Below are 23,082 nucleotides of genomic sequence, written 5' to 3'. Positions count from 1 at the left end.
GGAGGAGTTCAATGCTGTCCCATCAACCCACAGAAACAGAGCTTGCTTGGACCCCAGCTAGAGGTGTGGGAAAGGTGATCTGCATGTGCAACCAGCTATTGGCCTTTCTTTTGTAACTGCTAAGCAACAATTAGCACTTGTATAACTCTGCCATTTGCACAGTGTCATGTTTGTTTAATCAGTCCTCACAACAGCCCTGTGAGGTAGGCGAGAAAGCTGCAAAAGGAGGATACTACTTATCCTCACTTTACACTAAAGCATCAGACCTGTAGAGAGTTGTTCTCAGTCCCATGTCCTGGATGGAGAAATTCAGCAAAGACTTTAAAACGACCTGTCTTGAGGCCAGAGAGGAATCCAGGATTTTGAAGACTGTAGACACTTGCTCAGTAAAGACTCAGTTTTCATTCATTCCAACATCAGTCCAAGGAAGAATTTAACACTTCACATTTAGTTTTCACTTAAATTCTGAACCTACTCAAGGCATGAAATGTCTCAAAATGTACAAGTAATCTGTTAACTTACTGGTCTCGTAAGATGTGCCAGAAATCTTGCTATAAGTATTCAGCAACTTCATATTTACAGCTCTGAGCTACTGATTGACAAGTATGTACATACACGGAGAACTACACACATTTTGCTGCACACTGATAACCTACTTCCACAGATAGTTTTCATACACAAAGGTTAAACTTTTTTAACTATTAAAACATTGCCACCCTGAACATAAAGCAAACTTTTTTTAAAAATTCGAAACAAGGTACTCTTTGTACAAACCTAGTTCTGAATCAAAAGGCCATACTGAAAACAGTCCCCATCTCGTTCCTGCTAAGTCTGTCTAGAATGCAATATTTCACTGGCATTTGCACTTCAACATGAAGCATGGTCTCCAAGTTAATAACTGTGTACAGATTCTTACATCTCAAGTACTGCATGTAAGAGTTCCTCCTGAGAAGTAAGTTAAGAATTGCTTAGAAAACTGCTTATTTCTACAAAGAATTTGGAACCTTTGGACTAGCATCTGGTGAGTCTGGTGTTTCAAAGCTTCAGATTCATGTTGGCCTGATTTACAAAGAAGAGATAGTTCCTGTTTCTGCAGTGTGAGAAATTATGCAAGCCAACTTACTACCTGATTTAATGTTGTAATGAAGGAAAACCATCTTTAGCAGGGTTATTCCTTTCAGTCCGTTACTGAAGATACAGGAACTACAGCTCTGCGTGTGTGTGTGTTTTCTTTTTTTTTAAACGTGTCTCTCTAACGAGAGCTACTTATTGGAGAAGGCATTCACTTCCCCCTCCGTGGCTGTAGTCTGTGGGAGAGCTCCTAACAAAGTTCTTTGTTAGTGTTTGTAAGACTGGAGATGAGGTTTAATTGAGGGATTTGTGCTGAATGTTCTTTCGCTTTGAGTCTTAGTGCTGCAATGCTTGACGTTTTCCTTTCAACTGCTGCTGGATCAGTGAAGGCAGTAAGAGCAGGGTCTGACGGGGGTCCAGGAGCTTTCATTAGTACTGAAGCTGTTGTCACGAGAGGATTTAAAGCATTGAGAAACCTGTATTTGAAAGAAGTCAATATTATCCAAATTAAGAATTGTTTTGGAGAACAAGTGCTTACTGAGTTGCAGCTTCCCCCACCCAAAGTATTAGAAAAAAATGTGCCAAAATTTCCAATTTCTTCCACGTGTACATTTTGTTTTAGCTTGATTTTGCAGCATAGTCTCTTGCCTTTAAAAAACCAAACCAAACCAAAACCAACCAGAAACCCCCACCCTAAATAAAAAACCAAAACACTTTTAAATAAAATGAAAAAGAGATGATCAGACATGGCATGCAGATACCTAGAACAGCATTTGCTTAACTCCTCATGCTAAATCCTTTCTAAACAAACCTGGGATGCTGCAGATCAGCCTGTTCTCTGAAAGCAATAAACCATCTCATAAAAAGACCAATTTATATGGCTGTTTATGCAGCCAATTTGTTCAGATCAACTGATTCCATGTGAAAAGCAGCATTTGTTAGTCTGTTAATGTGGAACTACCATACAAGCTCCAATTTCAGCAAGAGTGCTGTCTTCTGTTTTTATAAATATTTTTGTATTTTAAAAATACATATATTTATATATCTACATACCTATTACATGTATACACATACACTATACACATGCTTTTTTCCTATTTTATGGGGTACACTAGAGCAGCAGTAGCATTTTGCTGATAAATTTCAGGTTGCCAGGCAAGAAAGCCCAGACAGCAGGTTCAGCCAAAATGAATTGCTGGGGTGTCTGACTACAGAGAAAGAAAAGGAGACTGGCTGTGGGCTCGTTCTGCGTGCTGAGAGCACATCACCTGCCAAGGGAGATGGGCTGGCTTTTAGTAGGACATGTAAGAGTCAGGAAGATCTCTCAATCTCTCTCTCTCTCCAGCTGTGTCTCTATACATAGCCAGGCTCCTAGTCTTCTGAGAAGAAATGTTAAATACCTTTATTCTGTCAAATCACCTACACACCACGTCTGCCTGCAGCCACATCTTTATGGTGTATAACCTGAGTTAGCCTGAGATAAGGATGAAGCTGCAGCCACCCAGGTCACAGCAGTCTGTGTGAAGACTAGAGTTCAGTGAGACCAAAATTGCAGTAAGTATGCACAACTGGTCTTCAAAAAACAATTACATGTTAATTTTTTACTAGCATGACAAACTTAAATCTTGTTATTCCTAATCAAGCTATCCTACATGGGAACTAACCCATTTTATTAAGTTTATTTCTCTATGGGAACACATTTATTGAGAACATGTGAGTATGAAACTAAAAAAAAAAAGCAGCATTTTTTAATGGTTTAGAGATTTAGAAAAAAAAAATTGATTCTGTACCTTCCAAAATGTGGATTTAAAATAGGATTTCTGAAGAGAGAAGTCCAGGTAAGGCTGTTGAGGCCAAATGGCCCTAAGGTTGAAGGACTAAAAGCTGGAGACATGGATGGCACAGCCAATGTTGAAAGAGGCATTGACCTCCACGTGGGATCTAGGAGGGGAGAATGACTCAGTGGAACATCCAAAAATAGACCAAGTGGGTGTGTTAAGGAGATTCCTGGAACAGTCCCCAGAATTTCATTTTTTTCACGTTTTCTCCACTTTGCCCTTCTGTTTTGGAACCAGACCTTCAATAAAAAATTATAAAGGCATTAGATGAACTTACTCTGTAGCTTGTCTTACCAGATACTACTGCATGCATTGATGCAGGTAGCAAAATATTTACTGTTAAACCAAAACCCCCTTCCTTTAATACAAAAGATCCATTCATAAATGCCTTAGTGGGTTTATTAACAAATAAATCACTTGCAAGTATTGTAAATTTGTCTACTCACATATGTTTTAAAACCATTGTAATACCTATCACCTGAAAACTCATGAGCAGTTATTAAAAATTATCATTCTCCCTTTCATAAGCTATTTATTGAAAGTTAAACTTCAACAAAGCCATTCAAGAGGTGGCTATTTCTGTACAGATACCTCAGGAAGGAACTTAATCGTGACTGTAAGAGTAACTAGGCCAAACATATATGTGCTTTTTATCTTGGTAGCTGTGTCATACAGTTTTATGTAGAGAATTCAAAAGTAAAATGAGAACTTTTGCTACCTACCGTGAATGCAAACAGCACATGAAAGTGATTAACTGAATTGCACTGAAAGGCAATACTAAACTAGAAAATCTAGTAAGCAGTATTGGAACAGGGTATCAAGCTGTTTCTAATAGGGCTCTAGCTACTATTAGGTTTGTGTAGTATGCTGGTATGTTGCCTCTTCAAGCCTGACCAGTCATTACTTTAGCCCATTAAACATCTTTTAAAGACTTTAGTCAACTAAATCTACAGATCAGAAAACTGAGGCTTCACACTTATTCTTTAGCATTCACTGAGCAGACTCAGTGAATGCCAAAGATGGCAGACTCAGGATGGCAGCAAAGAGGAGTGAAGAGTATCAGCTCTAAAGTGAGGGAGAGAGAATCTAAATTGAGGATATATAAAAATGCCAAAAATATGAACACAAAAGGTGTTGAACACTCAACATCCAAATGTAACTCAGCAGCTCAGGTTCCTCCAGCCCCCTCGGCAGTGGAGGCCGTTGGAGGTGGATTCTGAACTGGATCTGGATTTGGAAGACAGGCATTACCTGTGGCCCATAATCTCATTCAGCAGTCTGGTATATAACTACTGTTGCAATTCAGTGAGCTGCTTGCAAGCACCTCCTATGTATAAAACTTGAATGCACTAATCAGGATTCAATATTATAAATAATAATGATAAATAGAGAGTGGTAACACAAGGAAGAAGAGTTGTTTGAAAGGCCAATTTGTGTCCTGGATAAAATTATGACTCTCTAAAATTTACTTCTGATTTACAGCAAAGGTAAACTTCAAATATGAGGGTCTTTTACCATAATAATGTAGATGACTTCTTAATAAGAATCTATCAAGGCCACTAAAGCAAACTAAAATCATAAAATTAAACTGCAAAAATTAAAGTATCAAAAAAATTACAACATGTTCTAAAAGTAGTTATTCCTTGATATTGGTATTTCTGAAATAGTAAAATTCTATAGAAATCTGTATTATGACTTTGGATGCAGCAGTTTTACAGATGCATGCTTTTTCAATAGTTTCTTTTTGTATCCTCAATTACATTTCAGCCAAAAAAATGTTTTCAAAGAGTTTTAAATAACAGCTAAAAATCAGGTTTTTGGGGGTCCCGGTTTCGCTGTTTGCTTTATCTCAGACATGCCATATAACCATTTCCAGAAACGTGACTTACCTTCAGGTGCTCAAATAAGATGAAGTGTGTTTGGAGGGAAGGCCCTTCACACACTGCAGCACGCCCAGCCTTTGTGTCCCTCTGTCAGTAACAACTGCCTCCTTCAAAGCACTCGCTCTGGGGTTTTCAGGAGCCAGCTGAAGGACTACTACTCTACTCCTTTCAATGCATCTAGTATCTTTACACTGTGAGTTGCTGTTCTCCTGGAGGAGGGATTTATATCCCTTGGGTTACATATGTAACTGTCTCGCTGCACAAGCAATGGGCAGAGGGAGGTGTCTTTAGCAGAAAAGTCAGAACATCAAAATTGTGACGCTGTTACTTAAAATTCCTGAGTGCTTTGACTCATTCTTTGGTCCTTTCTCCAGCAGCCTGTGGCTTTCAGTGGTCAGATGTCTTACAAAGGAATATCTGAACCCCTGAAATGCCAGGCAGCTGTGCCCGTGTGACAGGGAGGACACTTGGTCTGTATTAGTCCAACACAGGGGGGTGGTAAGAAAAAAAAAACCCTCAATTACTGAGATCAGATGACTTTAAATCACTATTAACCAGTAATCCTAAATATTTGTAAGTGGAGCTTAGCTAAGATCTCATAGCAGAAGATCAACTCAAAGGTGTTAGTGTTTTCTGTGAAAATAAAGTCCAGTTGAAAAGGCAGTGAACTGTCTCGCACTGCAGATATGCAGATACAGCCTTTCCTAAAAAGGATAAATGCTGCCGAGGTGTACATGACCTTACTAAATCTTAGCACTGTTCTTCAATCTGTTCTTGATAAAGAAGCCTAACACAAAATGAGATATCTGCTTTCCTGCTTTCTCTGCCTAAAGGAAATCCATTTGATCACTGCAGTGCAGACGTGCACTCTAACTACAAAATAATTTTTTTAATGTTACAGGTAATTTCGCGCTTAAAACCAAACTTTAGTCATCTTTCAGATTTTTTATTTATCAAACAGGAAGGAAATGCCAGCATACATATCTAATAATTACCTTTAGAAAAAGGCTGGCTTTCAGTTCCTTAGTGGTACAAACATCAATGCAAGTGGTAATAGAAGAGCAGATCCGCACCTCATACCTTACACTGACGTGAGAAACAGCTTTCAAAATCTACTGCATACATTATAGTCATTAACATTCAGATTAGTCATCTTGAACCTTTTGTTAAGTGGTTTTCCTTTGCTTCAAATAAAAGGCTTAACTTGCCTTTACTCTATTTTCAGACACATCTCAAGTGCCAAACTAACCGTAACAGCAACTGCTATACCAGTCTTAAGATTTTTATGGTATGACTGTAATATCAGTGGTAAAATAACTGTGGAAAAAACGCATTACTTACTACTCAAAGATGAGTTTTAAACCATCAAGTTTGAATTGTATGCTAAATATTACCCAGACTTTATTTGCAATTACAGCATATCTGACAAGAGATTTAGGTCTTTCATAAAGGAAAAGGTGAGCATGTAAAATTTGATAGCTTTCTTGCTGTAATTTTCTTTAAAAATGTATCCTATTTAATTGATGTAATACCTAATGACGCTAAAAAGAAACAGATGTGTCTAACTGTATCGTGTTTCTGCTGCAGCTGAAAAAGAGGGTTATAATGAGAAAATATGACAAGGATGCCCAGTTCCATTATATCTGTAAGCTCATGTTTTAAAACTGATGCGATTTATGGTACTGAAATACCCATGGAATGTTTTACTGCTCACGTTAACAAAATAACATATTCTTTTAACTTTTTCCTGTTTTCCTCCCATCCTAACAGTACGAATTATGAGAAGCAGAATGGCAACAACAGATGCAAATGCTACTGAAGAGCACCCCAACATGGCTCCAGGTTATGAAAAGGTTTTGCAGACTCTCCGACTACCCCTTTCCCAAGGTAAGGAATGCTGCCATCTCCCCTCCTCTATACAAGTAAATAATGGGAGTTGGGTGAGGGGATCTCTTTGAAGTGATGCTGGAATGAGCATGTGTTCATGCAATTTTTTTTCTTATTTGTTCATTTTCATGTAAGATTCAGAATGCAAGAGGAGGAACAATGCTGTGCCTGGTACCCGTTTCAGCTGGCTGATGGAAGGCTGTCCCCAGAGAAGCAAACCTCAATTTGAAAACATACTGAGGTGAAGAAATGGTCTGACTGCATTGGGTAAGATCAGTTTGTTCAGTTTACACTTGAGTAAATAAAGAGATACCAGTTTTCATGTCAACTGGTTTAGCCAGGTACCGTGGGAAAAGACTGGAAGTCTTCACTTCACACGGGATGCCTTATAGAGCAATTATGAGCACAGGCACATGAGGCAAGCATTTGGGAATTAAGGTAGCTTGCTAAGTATAGTACATCACCATTGATACAGTACCTATTCCTATGCATCCCCTTCCCTCCAGGCTAAGCCCCATTTCTCGCGGGATAAGAACACATGCACTGGTGCTGAGGCACTGTGCACTGCAAGCTCACCCTGAACAACTGTGCTGACTCTGTGCTCTGTGCCCAGGAGACTTGTGTTAAGATGTGATATCTTCAGGAGGTAAGGAGGTGCCAGGAACAGCTCTCTGCTGTTCCTTCCATCCACTGCGGATGCATCAGCTCTGCTATTTCCCTTGTTAATTCCTTTTTTACTCCATCAAACATAAACATTTCAATTTCTTCTTGATGAGTCATTGAGAAAAGAGTCCCTCTTTGCCATATACCACTGCACCATTCCTTCACAGGATCTACAGAGCATATACCCCACAAAGGGAATGTGACAGTAACAGGTAAATTAACAGCTTTCCACCCATGTCTTTTCCACTGTTAGATGCCATGTGTAATTGCCAGAGACTGGGCCATTGCAGTGACTGGAGGTTTTAGGGATTGTTGATGGTAGGAAGAGGAGAGGGCACATAATTTCCTCCAAGTCCAAAAAAGAGATGAAAAGTGCATCTAGATATTCTCAGATGAGTCACTTATGAAGTACCATTCATACTTCTAAGGCCTTTTCTGAAGAGGGTGCATATTAAAAAAAACCAAACTAAAGAAGTTACAATTTTACAGACATTAGCTAGTGTGAACCATCACCGGATCCAGTGACTGAAGTAATGACAACGTATACAAACAAGGATCTGGCATCAACAGTAACAAAGCTACAGGAGTTAGTAGGGCTGTCACACTGAGCAGCTGTACCAGTTCTCAGTCTTTCACAAGTAGGCACAAACCCAGAGCTGTGCTGGAACAGTCAATATCTGATATACAGAACAAGCCAAATTTAGTGCAATTGTCATTTTGAGCTTAAAAATACTTTGAAAGCCTTCACACCTTTTGAAACAACTATTATTTTTTTTAAGGCTATAGTTTCTGTATAAAAAGGATTTCTAGGTTATACAAGAGATGAATCTAAAGAAACTGCTCCTTAAGAGGTATTGTTAAGCAGGAGTGCACAGAGTCAGGAAAAGTTACTAAGGGTTATTTGTAGTTTAAGCAAACTGCAGGCTACAAGTCATTAGTGTCTGTCTCTGTATGATGAAGCTCTACGGGCGTTGTTACAATCACAGTCCGGCCAGGCATGAAATTTTTCTGGACAGTGCCTGACTGTCATATATGAATGCCAAATTAATCTTTCATTTGTTTTAACCAGTCATTTAGAAGTGTGACTGTTTTATGGAGCTAAGTTAGAGCAAGAAGAGGATGTAAACTTCACTGCAGCCTGGGTAAATAACTTTGGATGCCCCACAGAACCCCTCATTTGCGGTGAACCACCTGATTTATTTTTTTTTAAAAAGCTGTTTCAGCACTCAGGAGACAGACCCACGAAGGCGGCAGCACACGCGGGTGTGAAGCGCAACCTGGGAGCGCTCCCGAACCCTTTCCCCGCCGCGGAGGTACCGCGTCCCTTCCCCCGTCCCTTCAGCACCCCCCGGCGCGGACGGGACGCGGTCCCGGCCCCCGTCGCTATTCCCTTCCCTCCCGGCTGAGCACGGGGACAGCGCCCTGTGTTCCCCCTGCTCTCAGGCGTCTCTGAGCTCGCCCCCAGCCCCCAGGGGGGCTCCCCGGTACTGCCGCGCCCCTCACTCACCTGCACCCGGGCTTCCGTCAGGTCCAGGCGCAGGGCCAGCTCCTCTCTGCGGGGGCACACACGGTTAGCGCCGGAGCCTGGCGGCCGCCCCGCACAGCCCCCCCCGCCCGCCCCTCCCGCTACCTGGTGAACACGTCGGGGTAGTGCGACTTGCGGAAGGCGCGCTCCAGCTCCTCCAGCTGGAAGGTGCTGAACGTGGTGCGGTAGCGCCGCTGCTTCCTCTTCACCGGACCGGGCGCCTCGGGGCCGGGCGGGCGCCCCCCGCGCCCCTCGGCCGGCGAATCCTCCGTGGGACTGCGCGCCCGGACGGGCCGCGGCGGTACCGAGCGCTCCGCGCCTGCGGGGGAGAACCGCGGAGTTACCGGGGCGGGCGGGGAGCGCCCCGCCGCCCCTCACCGTGCCCACCGCGCCGCCCGCACCGCACCGCCCCTCACCGTGCCGGCCCGCGGCGGGGCCCCGGCCCAGGATGCTGTCGATGAAGTAGGAGGTGAGCAGGTGCAGGGCCGGCGGGGCGGCGGGGGCTGCGCTCTGCATGGCTGCGGGCCGGCGGCGGGGCAGGGCCCCCGCGCCGCTCCCGGTTTTATGGTGGCGGGCAGCGCCCGGCTCCGCGCCCCGGCATTAGCATTTCATTAGCGCGTGGCGTCAAGGCCGGGGGTGGGACGCGCCGGGCCCCACTCGCCGCGCAGGGGCCGGGCCGCCTCCCCCGGGGGGCAGGGAGAGCCGCCCCGTCGGGGCAGCCCCGGGGCAGGGCGCTGCCCTGGTGCCCTGCCCTGCCCTGCCCTGCCCTGCCCTGCCCTACCCTGCCCTCGGGCCTTACCGACCGCTCCCGCGGGCCGGCGGTAACTTTTTCAAGGCTCCTTCGAGGGCGCGGGGCGGCTGCGGTGAAGTCGATGCCTAAGGCATCAAAGTTGTGCGGCTGGGTCGGCAGCGGGGCCTGACAGCTCCCGGCTGAGCCCCGGCAGTGTGAGGGGGATCACTCCCTCTCACAGAGGAAGAAGGATCGCTAGAGTTTGCCTTTATTGCTTCCGATGAACTTGAACTTTTTGAATTCAGCGTTTTAAGACTGATCTTGCAAAGTGCCGTGTGCCGGCAGGTGCAGGGGGAGCATACAAACCCAGGCAAGATTGAGCCCTTTTTCCTGGAGATCTCTGATTCCACTCCTGCTAGAATTCTGTTGTGTGTGCTGTTACAGCAATGATTCCTCAACAGGAGGTCTGGAAACTATTTCCTGCGCAGGGAGACTTCCATCAGTTCTCTGATCTTACTGTGGTGTACTGATAGAGACTGACATAAATTAGATGATGAAATTACTCAGTCCCAGGGTCTTGATTTTGGGGGTTGAGGATGAAATACTACTTTCTAGTGTCTTACAGAGTGCAGCAGAAAGGGGCTAAAAAAACCCCAAAAGTGGCTGAAAGCTGAAGCCAGACAAATTTAGATTAGAAATTAGATATAGATTTAAAAATCTGTGGGTTTATAACTAACTTTTGAAACAATGTAGGTGGTGGTTTTCTCTGTTCTTTGTCTGTCTTTGCATCAAGGCTCGATGGTTTACGTTCTAGCTGAAGATGTAAAGGCCGTCAGTGCAGGGATGTTTTCTGAATCTGTGACCTGCCTTACACCACATGTCTGGCTGAATAATCTTTTGGTTCCTCCTGGCACTGTAGTTCATGAGCAAATGATTTTTTCCTTTTGTCTTCCACTCACCTCACTGGGGCTGTGTGGGTGTTTAGTGCTTCTGTCTTTGTTACTGACAGACCTCCTTGCTGTCTCACTGCTCTGCTGCAGGGCTCTTCATTGAGTCAGCCCTCAACTTCACTCCCTTCACTACAAGAATCGTGTTTGGCCTGAAGCAACACCTACATGAACCTATTCCTGCAGCACCTTCAGATGAGAAGGTTGGGAAAGCACTTACTGATGCTAACTCTTGAGAAAGTGGGCTGCCTTTGTGAAAGATGACCCGTGGAGAGAGAAGTCTGTGCTGGAGAAGGTTTGCTGGCAAGACTTTTGACCCTGGAGGGGACCCACGTTGAAGCAGCCTGTTCCTGAGGTATTGTACCCTGTGGAAAGGACCTATGCTGGAGACAGAAGAACTGTCTCCCCTGGGAGGGACCCCAGGCTGGATCAGGGGAAGAGTGTAAGAAGTCCTTCCACTCTGCAGGAGGAGCGGCAGGGACAAGGTGTGAACTGACTGCAATCCCCCTTCCCTGTCCCTCTGTGCTGGGAGGAGGTAGGGAATGCAGGACCAAGGTTAAGCTCAGAAAGAAGGGAGTGGGAAAGGTGTTTTAAGGTTTTATGTTATTTTTCATTACCCAACTCTGATTTGATTGGTAATAAATTAATTTCTGTAAATCGAGTCTGTTTTGCCTGGGATGGTAATTGATGAGTGATATCTCCCAGTCCTTATTTCCACCATGAGCCTTTCATTATATTTTCTCTACCTTGTCCAGCTGAGGGGGAGAGTGACAGAGCAGCTTTGGTGGGCAGAGAAACATAGCAATTTGGGGGTGTATCTCATGCTCTATCACCCACAAGCCTCTGGAAAGAATGAGAGATATAATGGGCTGCTAAAGACTATGTTGAGATCATTAGGCAATGGGGCACAGAAACATCTGATACAAATTTACCAGAAGCCACTTGCCTGGTTAACATGAGAATGAATATTAAATATAATAATAAATATATATATATAATAATGGCCAGTCTTCGCGAGCGAAGATTTTTGGGAAAGGTCATTAACCCTTCCAGCCTGCGCAGTGGATTTTTAGGTGAGACACAGCGTGCGCTGAACTGAGCCCACCCTTTAGTCCTGAGGTTCATCTGCCGGGGCCGAGCAAAGCTTGGACAGTGGCAGTGAGGTCCCCAGGATGTAGGTTGAATATTAGTTGAATGTAGAATGAATATTAGTTCAGTGTTAAAGGACAGGGGATATTAGTTAATGAGAATGTATAAAACTGTATTTGGTGTAAAATGGATTAAGTATGTAGTACAAGTTGTACATGTTGGTAAGAAGGGATTTAAGTAATGAGATTTAAATGCAATGACATGGCTAGAAGATGTATATGTATTAAATTATGTGGGACCTGAGCATGATACAAATGATACGGAATAATGGATGGAGATTGTGCTGGGTTTAGCTGAGAGGGAGTTAATTTTCCCCAGAGCAGCCCCCATAGGGCTGTGCTGTGTATTGGTAGAAAGGTGTTGGTAACACACCAGTGCTGTGGCTATTGCTGAGCAGTGCTCCTCAGCATCAGGGCTGTCTCTGCAGCATTCTCACCTCACCCAGTGTGGTGGAGGTGGGCAAGATCTTGGAAGGGGACACAGCTGGGACAGCTGACCCCAACTGACTATATGATGTCTGCTCAGCAATAAAGGCTGAGGGAAAGGATGAGGGGTATGAGGCATTTGTTGTTATGACATTTGTCTTCCAGAGTAACTCCTACGTGTGCTGAAGCCCTACTTCCCAGGAAGTGATCAGACATTGCCTGCTGATGGGAAGTAGAGAATAAATGTTTTGTCTTCCTTTGCTTCCATGCCCGGCCTTTGGTTTTGCATTATTAAACTGCCTTTATCTTGACCCATTAACTTTTTTCAACTTGTTTTCTCCCCTCCCTGTCGTGCTGAGGAGAGGAGGAACAGAGCAGCTTGATGTGCACCTCGTATCCAGTCAAGGTGAACCCACCACACAGCTGTATTTTTTGGATGTTTCCCAGGCAAGTCACACTTACACTGCTGACTTTTAATTTGGTAATTTGGATTTGTATTGTGTCTTGTCATAAGCTGAACAACCTGTCTTGTAGTTGCTGCCTAATGCCATTGAAAGATGCCCCAGAAGAGTGTGATCTAAATGACTTTTTCATCACTTCTTGTTTAACCAACCTTGTTGCTACTGTTTTCATGGTTTTCTTTGACTCCCATACAAAGTAAAATGTGACAGATGACTCATAAAGCTCACCTTGTCCACAAAGTGTTTGAAAAATGAAAGGAAGCATATGTGTGTGTTTGTGGATGACAGCAGAGTTGCAATTGCATGAGGGGGACTTGTGTTTGATGTGCTTGAAATGTTTCTTGGTGTGTTGATAATGTGCTTCAGCATTCCTTACAGAGCTTTAAATACATAAATGCATTTTAATTAAGTTTAGTATTTAGGCCTAAAAAACAAAGCCTGACTATATTTATATTGAAAGAAAGTTCTGAGACAAAATATGATGAAATTAATGGGAAAAATTTCCTGAAGAAAGTCCAAGGAGTTAGTTTGACAGCTCAGCCTGAAGCTTTATTGGCTTGAAGAAGAAAGATATCTGTTTGAGAGATCTAAGTGCAAAATTTGGGAAAGGCAGAAGTGATTCTGATGAGAACTCTGAGTCAGCTTTGGTTGATGTTATAGGAACTACATCCTGAAAAGTGCTGAACACCTTTAATGCCATATAATTAATGTTTTGTATTCTAATTAATACAATTGGTATCTCATTCTATTTCTGTTTTACACTGAGGCCTGAAGATCTGGGTGAACTTGAAGATCAGCACCTCTCTTTCTTTTTACGGGATTAGATCTTATGTGTGGCAATCCTGTAAATACTGGGGAACTGCAAGACTGAATGTTGTGGGACAAAGCCTTAGTTGGCATGGTTAAGTTCTCTCAAGCCAGTTGATACTTATTATACCAGCTGCACCTGAGTGCAGTAACTCTTTTGTAATGGAATCACAGTAAGCTGGTTTCCCATTTCAGTTAATAACTTCTGGAAATAATGTAAGTGCTTTTTGCTGATTAGGCATACCTGACTGCTTGGAAAGAAAATGTGTGTGCAGTACATGGCAATTCAGCTTCCCTTTCTGTGCTGCATATTCAAGAGCACAGCAAAGTATTAGTTGGAAGACAAATGAGATAAGAATCGAGGTGTTGCTGACTAACTCTGGAGAAGCCAATTGTGTTGAGGTGGTGGATGCTGCTGTCACTGTGCTCATTCTGACCAACCTGCTGGGAGCAGATGCCTTTCTGTTGTGTCCCTGTCCAAATATCTTGGCAGGCTCAGTTTCAGATCTGTTCTTTCCCCCTCTGCAGACTTTTGAATTTATGCAGGCCAATAGAGTGAGAGCCTCAGTCTTCCCTTTGTGCATTTGGTTCTTGAAGGAGATTGTTCATGAAGGACTGGCATGTAAGAGGTTCCTGTTAAAATTATATGAAAATATTGTGAGAGATACCTTGAACAACCTAAACCTGAGTATTGTCTCAGCAGCCTTTGTAATGCACTATTTCTCAAAACCTTTAGATGAAAAGTGACAAGCTCTTTGCTGCATGGGTACCTCTGGCAGTGCTGTTATGATATTGTAATATTTACTGAGTCTACTAAAGCCACCACTTTTTGGGTCAGAATTAAAGGAGGCTCTCATCTCTTCTAAAAGTAAAAAATGTATGTTCTAACTTCTCAAAGTTTCTAGAATTTGCTTTTATGGAGAAACATTTAAAAACTGGTAAAGCCTACAGTCCCGCAAGTCCAGGAATAAATAAAAACAAATCAACATTAGTTTATTTTTTCTTAGAAAATGCCAGATAATAGCTTAACAAACCAGTTTATATCTCTGTGTAAAGATTCATTTTTGACTCTTTTTGAGAGGTGTCAGTCCTCTATCATGGTTGCACATTCCTTGAGTGAAAATTACTCTCTTTTATTTTCAAATTACTTTATATAGGGGCTGACTGGACAGAATGTTAGACTAGACTTGGAAGACCACATTTCTCATTCCTTTGCTGGCCCACTGGGACAAATCACCGTTTCTATATGCCTCGTTTGTTCTTATGTAACATTGGAATAGTCATACTGCCTTTGCTAATAAATTATCTCTGAGAAAGCTGTGTTTAAAATACATCATAGCTGATGGTTATCCATTTACAATTGTAAAATGGGTTGTACCCACAAAATACGTGCTTAGTATTTTCTCTTTAACCCCTAAATGTAAACTTGTGTTTGCTTCAAGATGATCACTAAAAAATCTGTTTCTGATTATTTTTTTTTGTAGGCAAGTTAATTGCCATAATTATTTTAGAAACGAATCTTTACCAGACGTGTTATTCAGTATTGTCTGAGGTTTTTGGGGTTCCTTTATGCAGATATGGAGCTACCCAGTTCTTCCCAAACACTGTGGGTACTATGACTAATTCCAACTCACTTTACAGACAGGGACTTAAGTCAGAAAAAAATAAGAGAGTTGTGAACTGTCTAGTAATGTGCAAGAGGGGCTCTGCTACAATCTTTCTGTTATCTCTGCCTCACTCTTCCACAACTGGAGTAAAGTAATTGCTCTGTCACCCTATTTCTTTATAGCAGTTTTGCTGCTGCCATCATGGAGAGCATGTTGAGATGGAGTGGTGTAGGAAAGGTGGTGGGTTGTTCTGTGTGTATAAAGTGGTTGCCCACGTTCAGCCTTATTGATTGAACTGTCAGATTGTCCCTTTAGTACACCCACTTTAATACACTAAAAATTTTATAGGAGGCATAACTGCAGAAATCCGTAGCATCCGTATCTGTTCTCCTAACAAATCTGTTAGTGAAGCAGCCAGTCAATAGGTAAAAGTCTGCAGTAGTACATTTCTTTTAGTGAGCCTGTTGGCTCACAGCTATTCAATAGTACCCTAGATATTTAATACAATATCTAGATATACAGAGGTACAGCTACAGAGGTAGCTGTAGTGAGGTTCCCGCACTGTTTTATGGATTGCTCCTCTGACTTGTTTTTTTGTCTTTTTAAGGATCAGAGAGCTCTGCATTTGGTAATAGAGTGATTTGGGAACTCCTTTGGCTGGATTTATTGAGGTACAGTCTGACTGGGCTCGGGGTATTATAGCACATCTCTGACCACAGCAGTTCTGCTGCTGATTCATGACAGTGCAAGTGCAAAAGGAATCAGGTGTAGATTGTGTTCAGCTAGAAAGGTATCATAGAATAGTTTGGGTTGGATGGGACCTTAAAGATCATCCAGTTCCAAGTCCCCTTCCACTAGAGCAGGTTGCTGAAAGCCCCATCCAACCTGGCCTTGAACACTTCCCAGAATGGGGCAGCCACAGCTTCTCTGGGCAACCAGTTCCAGTGCCTCACCACCCTCACAGGGAAGAATTTTTTCAAATATCTAACCTAAATCTTCTCTGTTCCAGTTTAAAGCAATTTTCCTATGTCCTGTCACTACATGCCCTGTAAAAAAAATCTCTCTCAATCTTTCTTGTAGGCTCCCTTCAGGTACTGGAAGGCTGCAATTAGGTCACCCTGAAGCCTTCTCTGCTCCAGGCTGAACAATCCCAACTCTCTCAGCCTTTCCTCATAGAAGAGGAATCCATCCCTCTAATGCTCTCTCATTCTGAACTGTGGCACACTTGGTAACAGCAAACACCTGGAGTCTGCCACTGGTGGTGTTTGTGACAGATGCTGTCAATAACAGAGGGAAGTAACTGTTGTCTACAGCTGAGCTGACTTAGGACTCCAAGGGATATTAGAAACAAAAGGGCACCTGGTTTTTTTTTAAATTGTGAAGAGTTGGTGACTTAGTTCTACAGGTTGAAAGTGTGGAAGAGATACTGGTATTAGTTACTTGGCTTCTTTATTTTATTAACTAGTTCTGAACAGCAAAGGCTGCATAAAATCATTCTGTAATTACCTTTGTGGAATTGGAATGGAGTGAATCATCAAAAGGAAACAACTAAGCAGCTAAGACATAAGCTGAGCAAACTCCTCATCCACATGTTGGAAACTAATTGTGAAGGATGGCACAAATGCAGCCTGGATCTGAGCAGAGTTGGATAGCTACAGTCAAGTAACCTCATTCAAGAGGAAGGTAAGTGTGAGGAAGAGAACTCAGTTCTCTTTTTCTCCTCCTCCTAGAAAATCTGTGTCTGGGTTTAGTCTGTCTTTATCCAGCAATGTTTAAGGATATGTAAGTTGCTGTGTTTGATACCAGTGGTAACAGTGGTTGGAATCACTATGGATTGAAAGTCAATGGGCTTGGGCATCTGTTTGATTGCTCTGCTGGAATAGGACAGTAGCTGTTGCTTTTAGCAGTGGTGTCATAATATTTCAGGAGCAACCTGTAACTACCTGGATTTAAGATTTCTATTTCTAAACATTATAATATTCAGTTTCATAGTACTTAAAAGAGTTTTGGTGACTGGGGGAGAAGGTAGATAGGACAGGGGGGAGAGAGAGAGAGAAGGAATGACCAGGGACACTCCTATACTGCAAGCTTGTGCACTCTTTGTTGTCATATATGCTGCAGAAGAGGAGGTTCAGGGGGATTTTTTTTTTTTTTTAGGGAGCTATTTTCTAATATTGTTTTAGTGAGAAATCACAGTACACTGCCATTAAGGGCAGTACCTGCAGTTAGAAGTGTGTAGTTTCCTCATCTGTCCCTGCTCCCCCCCACACATTTGATATGCTTGGAAAGGCTTATCAATTTCTTGCAAATATTCTGTTCATACTGCTGTGATGAACCTACAGGTTTCTTCCCATCAGGATTGTCTTGATTTTGCCATCCTGTGGCGTCACCCTGTGTGTGTTCCTTAGGTGAGCTCTGCAGCATCTGCTGGCTTTGAAGAGAGCTCATCACGTTGTGAATGTGAGGCAACACCTTTTCAAAGCAAAAAAATTGGCTTTTTTCATTGTCTGAAGACCTGTGTGCTGTATAAAATTATTGTTAATTCTTAGCCTGACTTTAGTCGTAGGTAATTACATCGAACCGCTTATTTCTGCCTCTTCCCTGGCATGGAGAGTTTAAGGAAGGTGAACTCTGCGCTCCCTCTTGTGGTACATGTAGGGTACATGTAGAAATGTGAAAAAAGTTTGGGGAAAAGCTGCCTGTAACAGTGAGGGAAGCTGAGTGTCTACGTTTTCCTTACCATCTTGCGACAAGATTAAATGAGATTTTTGATGTTACCTCAAACGGCGTAAAAGATTTTCTGAAATCAGAACACAGCTCTGAAGCAAACAGCTTTTTACAGCAAGACTAAATGTTGTATTATATTGTAGCTTTCCAGCAGTCAGGGAATGCAGAATGGTGAAATACAGTTACATATATGCTCTGTTGATTAATTTTTACATATGCACGCAAAAGAACAGCTTAGGGCTATTTGCCTAATGCTAGTTAAAGTTTTTTATGCCACCTCCTGCAGATCTTCATGCCACTTGGTGTATTTTTCCTTTATATGTTATTGAGTCTTCTGCGGGTTTGTAATCCAACAGTAGAAAATGCATTCATTTTGTGATCTCTTAGCTTTCTTGACCTTACAGCATAAGAAGTATTGACACAGATGTTCAAAGATCCTTTTCACATAGCTGGAAATTATGTGCATTTTTACTCTAGAAATGAGGAAAGCAATAGTAATAAAGAACTACACCCTAGACTCCTGCAGGTTGCTGTATGCTCTGTAAAGATCCTGTGCTTGCTTGGACTTCATAATTTTGCTTTTGATAATGTACTTTTTTCTAGAATTGTTTATACCCTTACAGAAGAATTTACCTTTTTTTTTTTTTTTTTTTTTGGTTTTTAAAAGGGAGCAGTATGTCATCTGGGGATCCAGGAGCCTGGTTTGAAGGGAGACTTCACTGGCTGTGCCTGGTTGGCTTCATGTCTTTGCCATGGGCTGCACATTATTGGATATGTGTGGAGTGCCCAGAGCCTCCAGCACCCCCAGGCACTCTGCAGTAGTGAACTGGTGCAAAGCCTGATCTTGAAGATACTGAGAGGCAAGTGAGGAATGTCAGGTGAGCAGTTTTGTTTGTGGTTGCAGTTGATGACTTGTGTTGCCCAGTTATAGAAAAAAGGAAACAGGTTTAGCTCATTTATGCAGAACCTAACAATAGAATGGCTTCCTCTTTGTCCCAGTAATAGTTTGCGTTAAGTAATGATTTCATCACTGCCTAAACAGTGGTATACCAGGCTAATAACATCCTGAAGGTTATACCATGATTTCCCCTCTCTGTTGGCCGTAATTATATCTGTTTAATGTCTTCAACCTCCAATATCACCTATAGTCTTGTAAATAATACAAACCTTTGGTGTTTACTAGATGTATGCGGATTTTGAAAAGGTGGTTGTGCTGGTTTTGGCTGGGATAGAGTTAATTTTCTTCACATTATCTGGTATGGGCCTATGTTCTGGATTTTTGCTGGAAACAGTGTTGATAATTCGTAGATGTTTTTGTTCTCACTAAGCAGCACTTACCCAGAGCCAAGGCTTTTCTGCTCCTCACCCCATCCCACCCCTGAGGAGTCTGGGGGGAGCACAAGGAGCTGGGAGGGGACAGAGCTGGGACAGCTGATCCCAACTGACCCAAGGGATATCCCAGACCATATGGCCTCATGCTCAGCAATAAAGCTGGGGGAGAAGGAGGAAGGGGGGGATGTTTGGAGTGATGGTGTTTGTCTTCCTAAGTCACCATCATGTGTGATGGAGTCCTGCTGTCCTGGGGATACTGAACACCTGCCTGCCCTTGGGAGGTAGTGAATGAATTCCTTGTTTTGCTTTGCTTGTGCACACGGCTTTTGCTTTACCTGTTAAACTCTCTTGATCTCAACCCATGAGTTTTCTCACTTTTACCCTTCTGGTTCTTTTCCCCATCGTACTGGGTGGCTGTGTGGTGCTTAGTTGCTGGCTGGGGTTAAACCACAACAGCAGTGAAAGATTTTAACATTAATGAAACACTCTGATTTTGATGTGGTTCACTTGGCAGTTCCAAGCAAAATTGCTTTGCATTTCTCTTTGCTGCGGTTTAAAGAATTTGAGTTTGCTGCAGAAAGCTTATATAGATATCTGTAGTTTTACTGTTGGCAGAGGAAAAACCATCCAAGGAAATCAATAGTTGCTTTATGTGGATTAGAAGCTGGGCTTTAGGCCTAAAGTGCTCTAAGCAATGCAAGCATTGAGTGAACCACTAGGACTTTTATTTTCAGGGAGTACAAGCTGTTGTAAATGTGCAACACCCTGAACTTAAATATATTCATGTTACATGTCAGTCAAACATGTTATCCAGGGTGCACTTAAGCGGATAGGTGTCTCTTCTGATATTTGTCCAAGGTGTGGCTGTCATGATGCTGGGGATCTGCAGAGATACAGAGATAAATATTTCAGTGGTGTAAAGTTTTGCTTAATGAGGGGGCATGTCTCAAAACATACATAAGATCTACTGGAGTATTGATTGCTCAGGTAACCCTCTTAAGCACTTTCATTGCATGAGCAACAGAGGATGGATGCTTAAGCAGAGAAGTGGACTAAATCCAGAAGTGGTGGATGAAAGATCTCACAGGGAATTGGTGCAACAAAACACAATGAAAGATGTTCTTCTTAATTAAAAAAAAAAAAGTCAATGAACCAGATTGAAGTTAAATAGTTTATGTGAAAAACCTGTCTCATGGGCTCTGGAGGTGTGAGCTGCTGTTTGCCATTGTGGTGCAGTCCTTTCAGCGACTGTCAGTGTTGCAATGTGCTGGTTCCAAGTTGAAGCCTATGGGACAAATCTGTTTCTTTCTCTTCATCATTTAATGCCTCAATGCTGCTAGCACCAAGGCATTTACACCTCAGGGGAAAGGTGCCAAGTGGTTACAAGAGTGGCCTGTAAAACCCTGAGGTTACAATAAATAACTGGTAGCATGAGTCCTTGTTTGTGTGCTGTCTGTCTTGGAGCTGTTCAGGATACACCTATACAGTCCACTGCTGTCAGCAACTGCAAGGAAATGTCGCTTTTTCCTCTTTAAATGAAAACCTGAGGTTCTGATGGGATCATGTGAGTCTAGTAATTGGGTCTTTAAAACAGACCTGTGAAATAATGCAGCACTTGTGGTGAGTTATGGGAGGGCTGATAATACTTTAAGCAAGGGCTCTGTCTTGACTCTTGCTGCCCATTTCCTTCTGAACCCTGTCCTGTACCCCTCTCATTCCTAGTACAGAAAATAACATGGTTTTTGTCCCCCAAGTAGCTCGGTAAAATGGGAGGGTGTTGCAATTATCAAGAAATGAAGCAGAGATTTATTTTTATGTTAACCTGCAACATAAATATCTTTTATACTGTTAGGCTATTTCACAGTTCTCATTAATGGACTAAACTTGCTAGTTTGTCTCTTTATCATGTTGATAGACCTGTTAAATGAAACCCTGAGAGATCAGACAATTTAGTCCTGTGGCCAGTGGCAGCTTTTCACAGTAGTGATTTCTAGCTGGGTTGTACATGCCAAATGTCCAGGCAGCTTGTGCTTATCAGCATCCATTATACTTTTTGTTGACTTGAGCCATTAATAACCTGTCAGATTAGGTAATTAGGCTGTCTCTAGTAGCCAGGGGAAATTGTTTTTCCCTAACTGATGGTATGGGTTGTGCAGTTGTGCAGATAAGCACTTGGTCAAACGGCAGTTCAGGCGATTTTTAACTGGCCTTGCTGATGAATGCAGAAGTAGTGCTGAGACATGAGGGGCAGATAACAACAGAGAGACAGGCATGAAGTAAAATGACCTGCCACTTTCAGAACTCTCTCCAAATAAGACAATGGTTACTGTTCTGATTCTGAAAATCTGGTTTTATAAACATTCTTCCATCCTCTTGAATTAAAAGTCATCCTAGACCTGGTGGAACTAAAGGGATTCTCTCTAAGAGGTGTTGTTTTACCCCTGTGAGTAAAGCTGTCTACTGCTAGTACTCACTGCTGCTCTGAGATTCTCTTTGTGCAGTGACCTTCTCTCTTTGGCACTGATCGAGTCTGTTGTGCCCAGGAAATGCTTCAGTGGTTAGTAGGTGCAGGAAAGGTCTGTTTATTTTGTTGAAGCCAGGATCCCAGTTCTTAGGTGAATGACATTTACCTATTTCTAGAAGCCATCAATCTTCAGTGTGAAAAGGCTGAGTGTTGTGACAGCATCCATCAAATAACCGTGTCACCTCAGTTACGTGAAGGCTTTCTGTCAAAATAGACAAGAAAATTAATTTCCCTGAAAAGCCATTTGGGTTCCCCATGATTAAGGGCTTAAGTTCTTGAAGCTTACTGTATTTGAGCCAACTGGTAAGGTGGGTGCAAGGGTCCTAGAGGCTACTTTGTTCTGCAAGATTGGTAAGGGGAATGAATTCCTGCACAAAAGGGTGTTTTAAGATACCATTCCTCTGAACTGGAATGATGTTGGGAAGGGAAGCAAACCAGCAAACAAATAGCGCTTCCCCAGCCCTAATTGTACTGATGCTGACAGATTCCCACAGAGGGCTGTGAGATGGGAGCAGGAAAATATGCTCAGCTGCCCAGTCCTATCTACTTACAGGGACACTGAGCAGATTAGTTGTGCTTGGGTGCAGGGGAGGTCCAGGAGGTGGAGGGAGAGAGTGGCAGAGGGCTGGAGCAACCTTTGAACATGCATATGATGCAGTGAATGTCTTGAAAGAGATGACTTGTTCTGGCTGGCACCCACCCTGCACATGCTCTTCTTGCAGCCCAGGTGGGTGGAGTGGATCCACTGGCCAGCTCGTTGTGCCTCGAGTCCAGAGGCATTACAGGGATTTGTAGCATTACAGCTTTGCCAGCTGAGTGACTACTGAGATTTATGTGGCATAGACCTAATCACCTCAAAGTCAAAATACTTCCTGGCAGGCCAGCCCTGCCCAGGGTATATATTATAGGAGACTGAGAGCTCCCTTCTCCAGTGAGAAGTCCCTGAAAATGAGATGTGTTTTAACAGTGGATTTTCCTAGTTCCCTGATACCTCCCTGGGAGATATGCACAGGGCAGCAGCCCTGTGCACAGACCCTAAGAGGAGGCAAGTGTTCTCTGCTCAGGTGGTGGCACATGCCTTGGGCACCCAGGGAATTACCTGCTTTTGCACTTTTATGCAGCTCCTGATGGGATGACAAAGATTTCTCTTTTAAATGTCACTGAAGAAATTTTGCTGAACTTCTGCCTGATAAAAATAGATATGTTGAAAGTTTGTCCTTTTGATTTACTGTCTGAACTTCATTGTGAGCTTCAGTGGAGCATTAAGCATTTTCTGTGGGTTCAAGGATTGGAGACAGTTGATCTCCGGACAACAATCCATTAGAAGCTAGTTTTATTAATTGGGATGGTTATGCTATGGTTGGTTTATGGAACTGACTGGATTGAGTCTGTTGAACTGTTCACTTAAAACAAGATGAAAATTCCCTTGCTTCAGATGAAAGCTCTGTGTGAACTTGAGCTGGGTTTCTCCCTTCCCCAGGCTCCACAGTCCCTCTCCCTCTTGCT

The 23,082-nt window shown here is 42.8% G+C and overlaps 2 protein-coding genes across 4 annotated transcripts in view; one reads left to right on the top strand and one right to left on the bottom strand.

Annotated features, from left to right (window-relative positions):
* Window positions 1-142: 142 nt before the first annotated feature.
* On the bottom strand, window positions 143-9,416 carry ESX1 (ESX homeobox 1). Its single transcript, XM_027716517.2, has 5 exons — window positions 9,284-9,416; window positions 8,973-9,186; window positions 8,850-8,895; window positions 2,862-3,148; window positions 143-1,547 (listed from the first exon to the last, which is right to left on the bottom strand). The coding sequence occupies exons 1-5, from the start codon at window positions 9,381-9,383 to the stop codon at window positions 1,322-1,324; spliced, it is 873 nt and encodes a 290-aa protein (XP_027572318.1). The 5' UTR covers window positions 9,384-9,416; the 3' UTR covers window positions 143-1,321.
* Window positions 9,417-15,620: 6,204 nt separating this feature from the next.
* IL1RAPL2 (interleukin 1 receptor accessory protein like 2) overlaps window positions 15,621-23,082 on the top strand; it is a 431,040-nt gene continuing 423,578 nt past the window's right edge. For 2 of the 3 annotated variants that reach the window (XM_027716577.2, XM_027716576.2), the window contains exons 1-2: window positions 16,110-16,676; window positions 18,388-18,598. The gene's annotated coding sequence lies outside the window, so the exon portion shown is untranslated. Of the gene's footprint in view, window positions 15,665-16,109; window positions 16,677-18,387; window positions 18,599-23,082 lie in introns of those variants that run through there. The other variant, XM_039387783.1, reaches the window with a different exon arrangement.

This window comes from Pipra filicauda, unplaced genomic scaffold, assembly GCF_003945595.2.
Source record: "Pipra filicauda isolate LSUMZ 115617 unplaced genomic scaffold, ASM394559v2 scaffold58_size5111680_pilon, whole genome shotgun sequence".
Taxonomy (NCBI): domain Eukaryota; kingdom Metazoa; phylum Chordata; class Aves; order Passeriformes; family Pipridae; genus Pipra; species Pipra filicauda.
This window is presented reverse-complemented; position numbering and strand designations above follow the sequence as displayed.

Bases quoted from the DNA above. Each gene is read 5' to 3' on its own strand.
- ESX1 (XM_027716517.2), bottom strand. From the start codon at position 9,383: ATGCAGAGCGCAGCCCCCGCCGCCCCGCCGGCCCTGCACCTGCTCACC. The intron at 8,896-8,972 runs GTAGCGGGAGGG...GTGCCCCCGCAG, and splicing joins TACCCCGACGTGTTCACCAG to AGAGGAGCTGGCCCTGCGCC. The intron at 1,548-2,861 runs GTACAGAATCAA...TTTCAAATACAG, and splicing joins TTAAATCCACATTTTGGAAG to GTTTCTCAATGCTTTAAATC.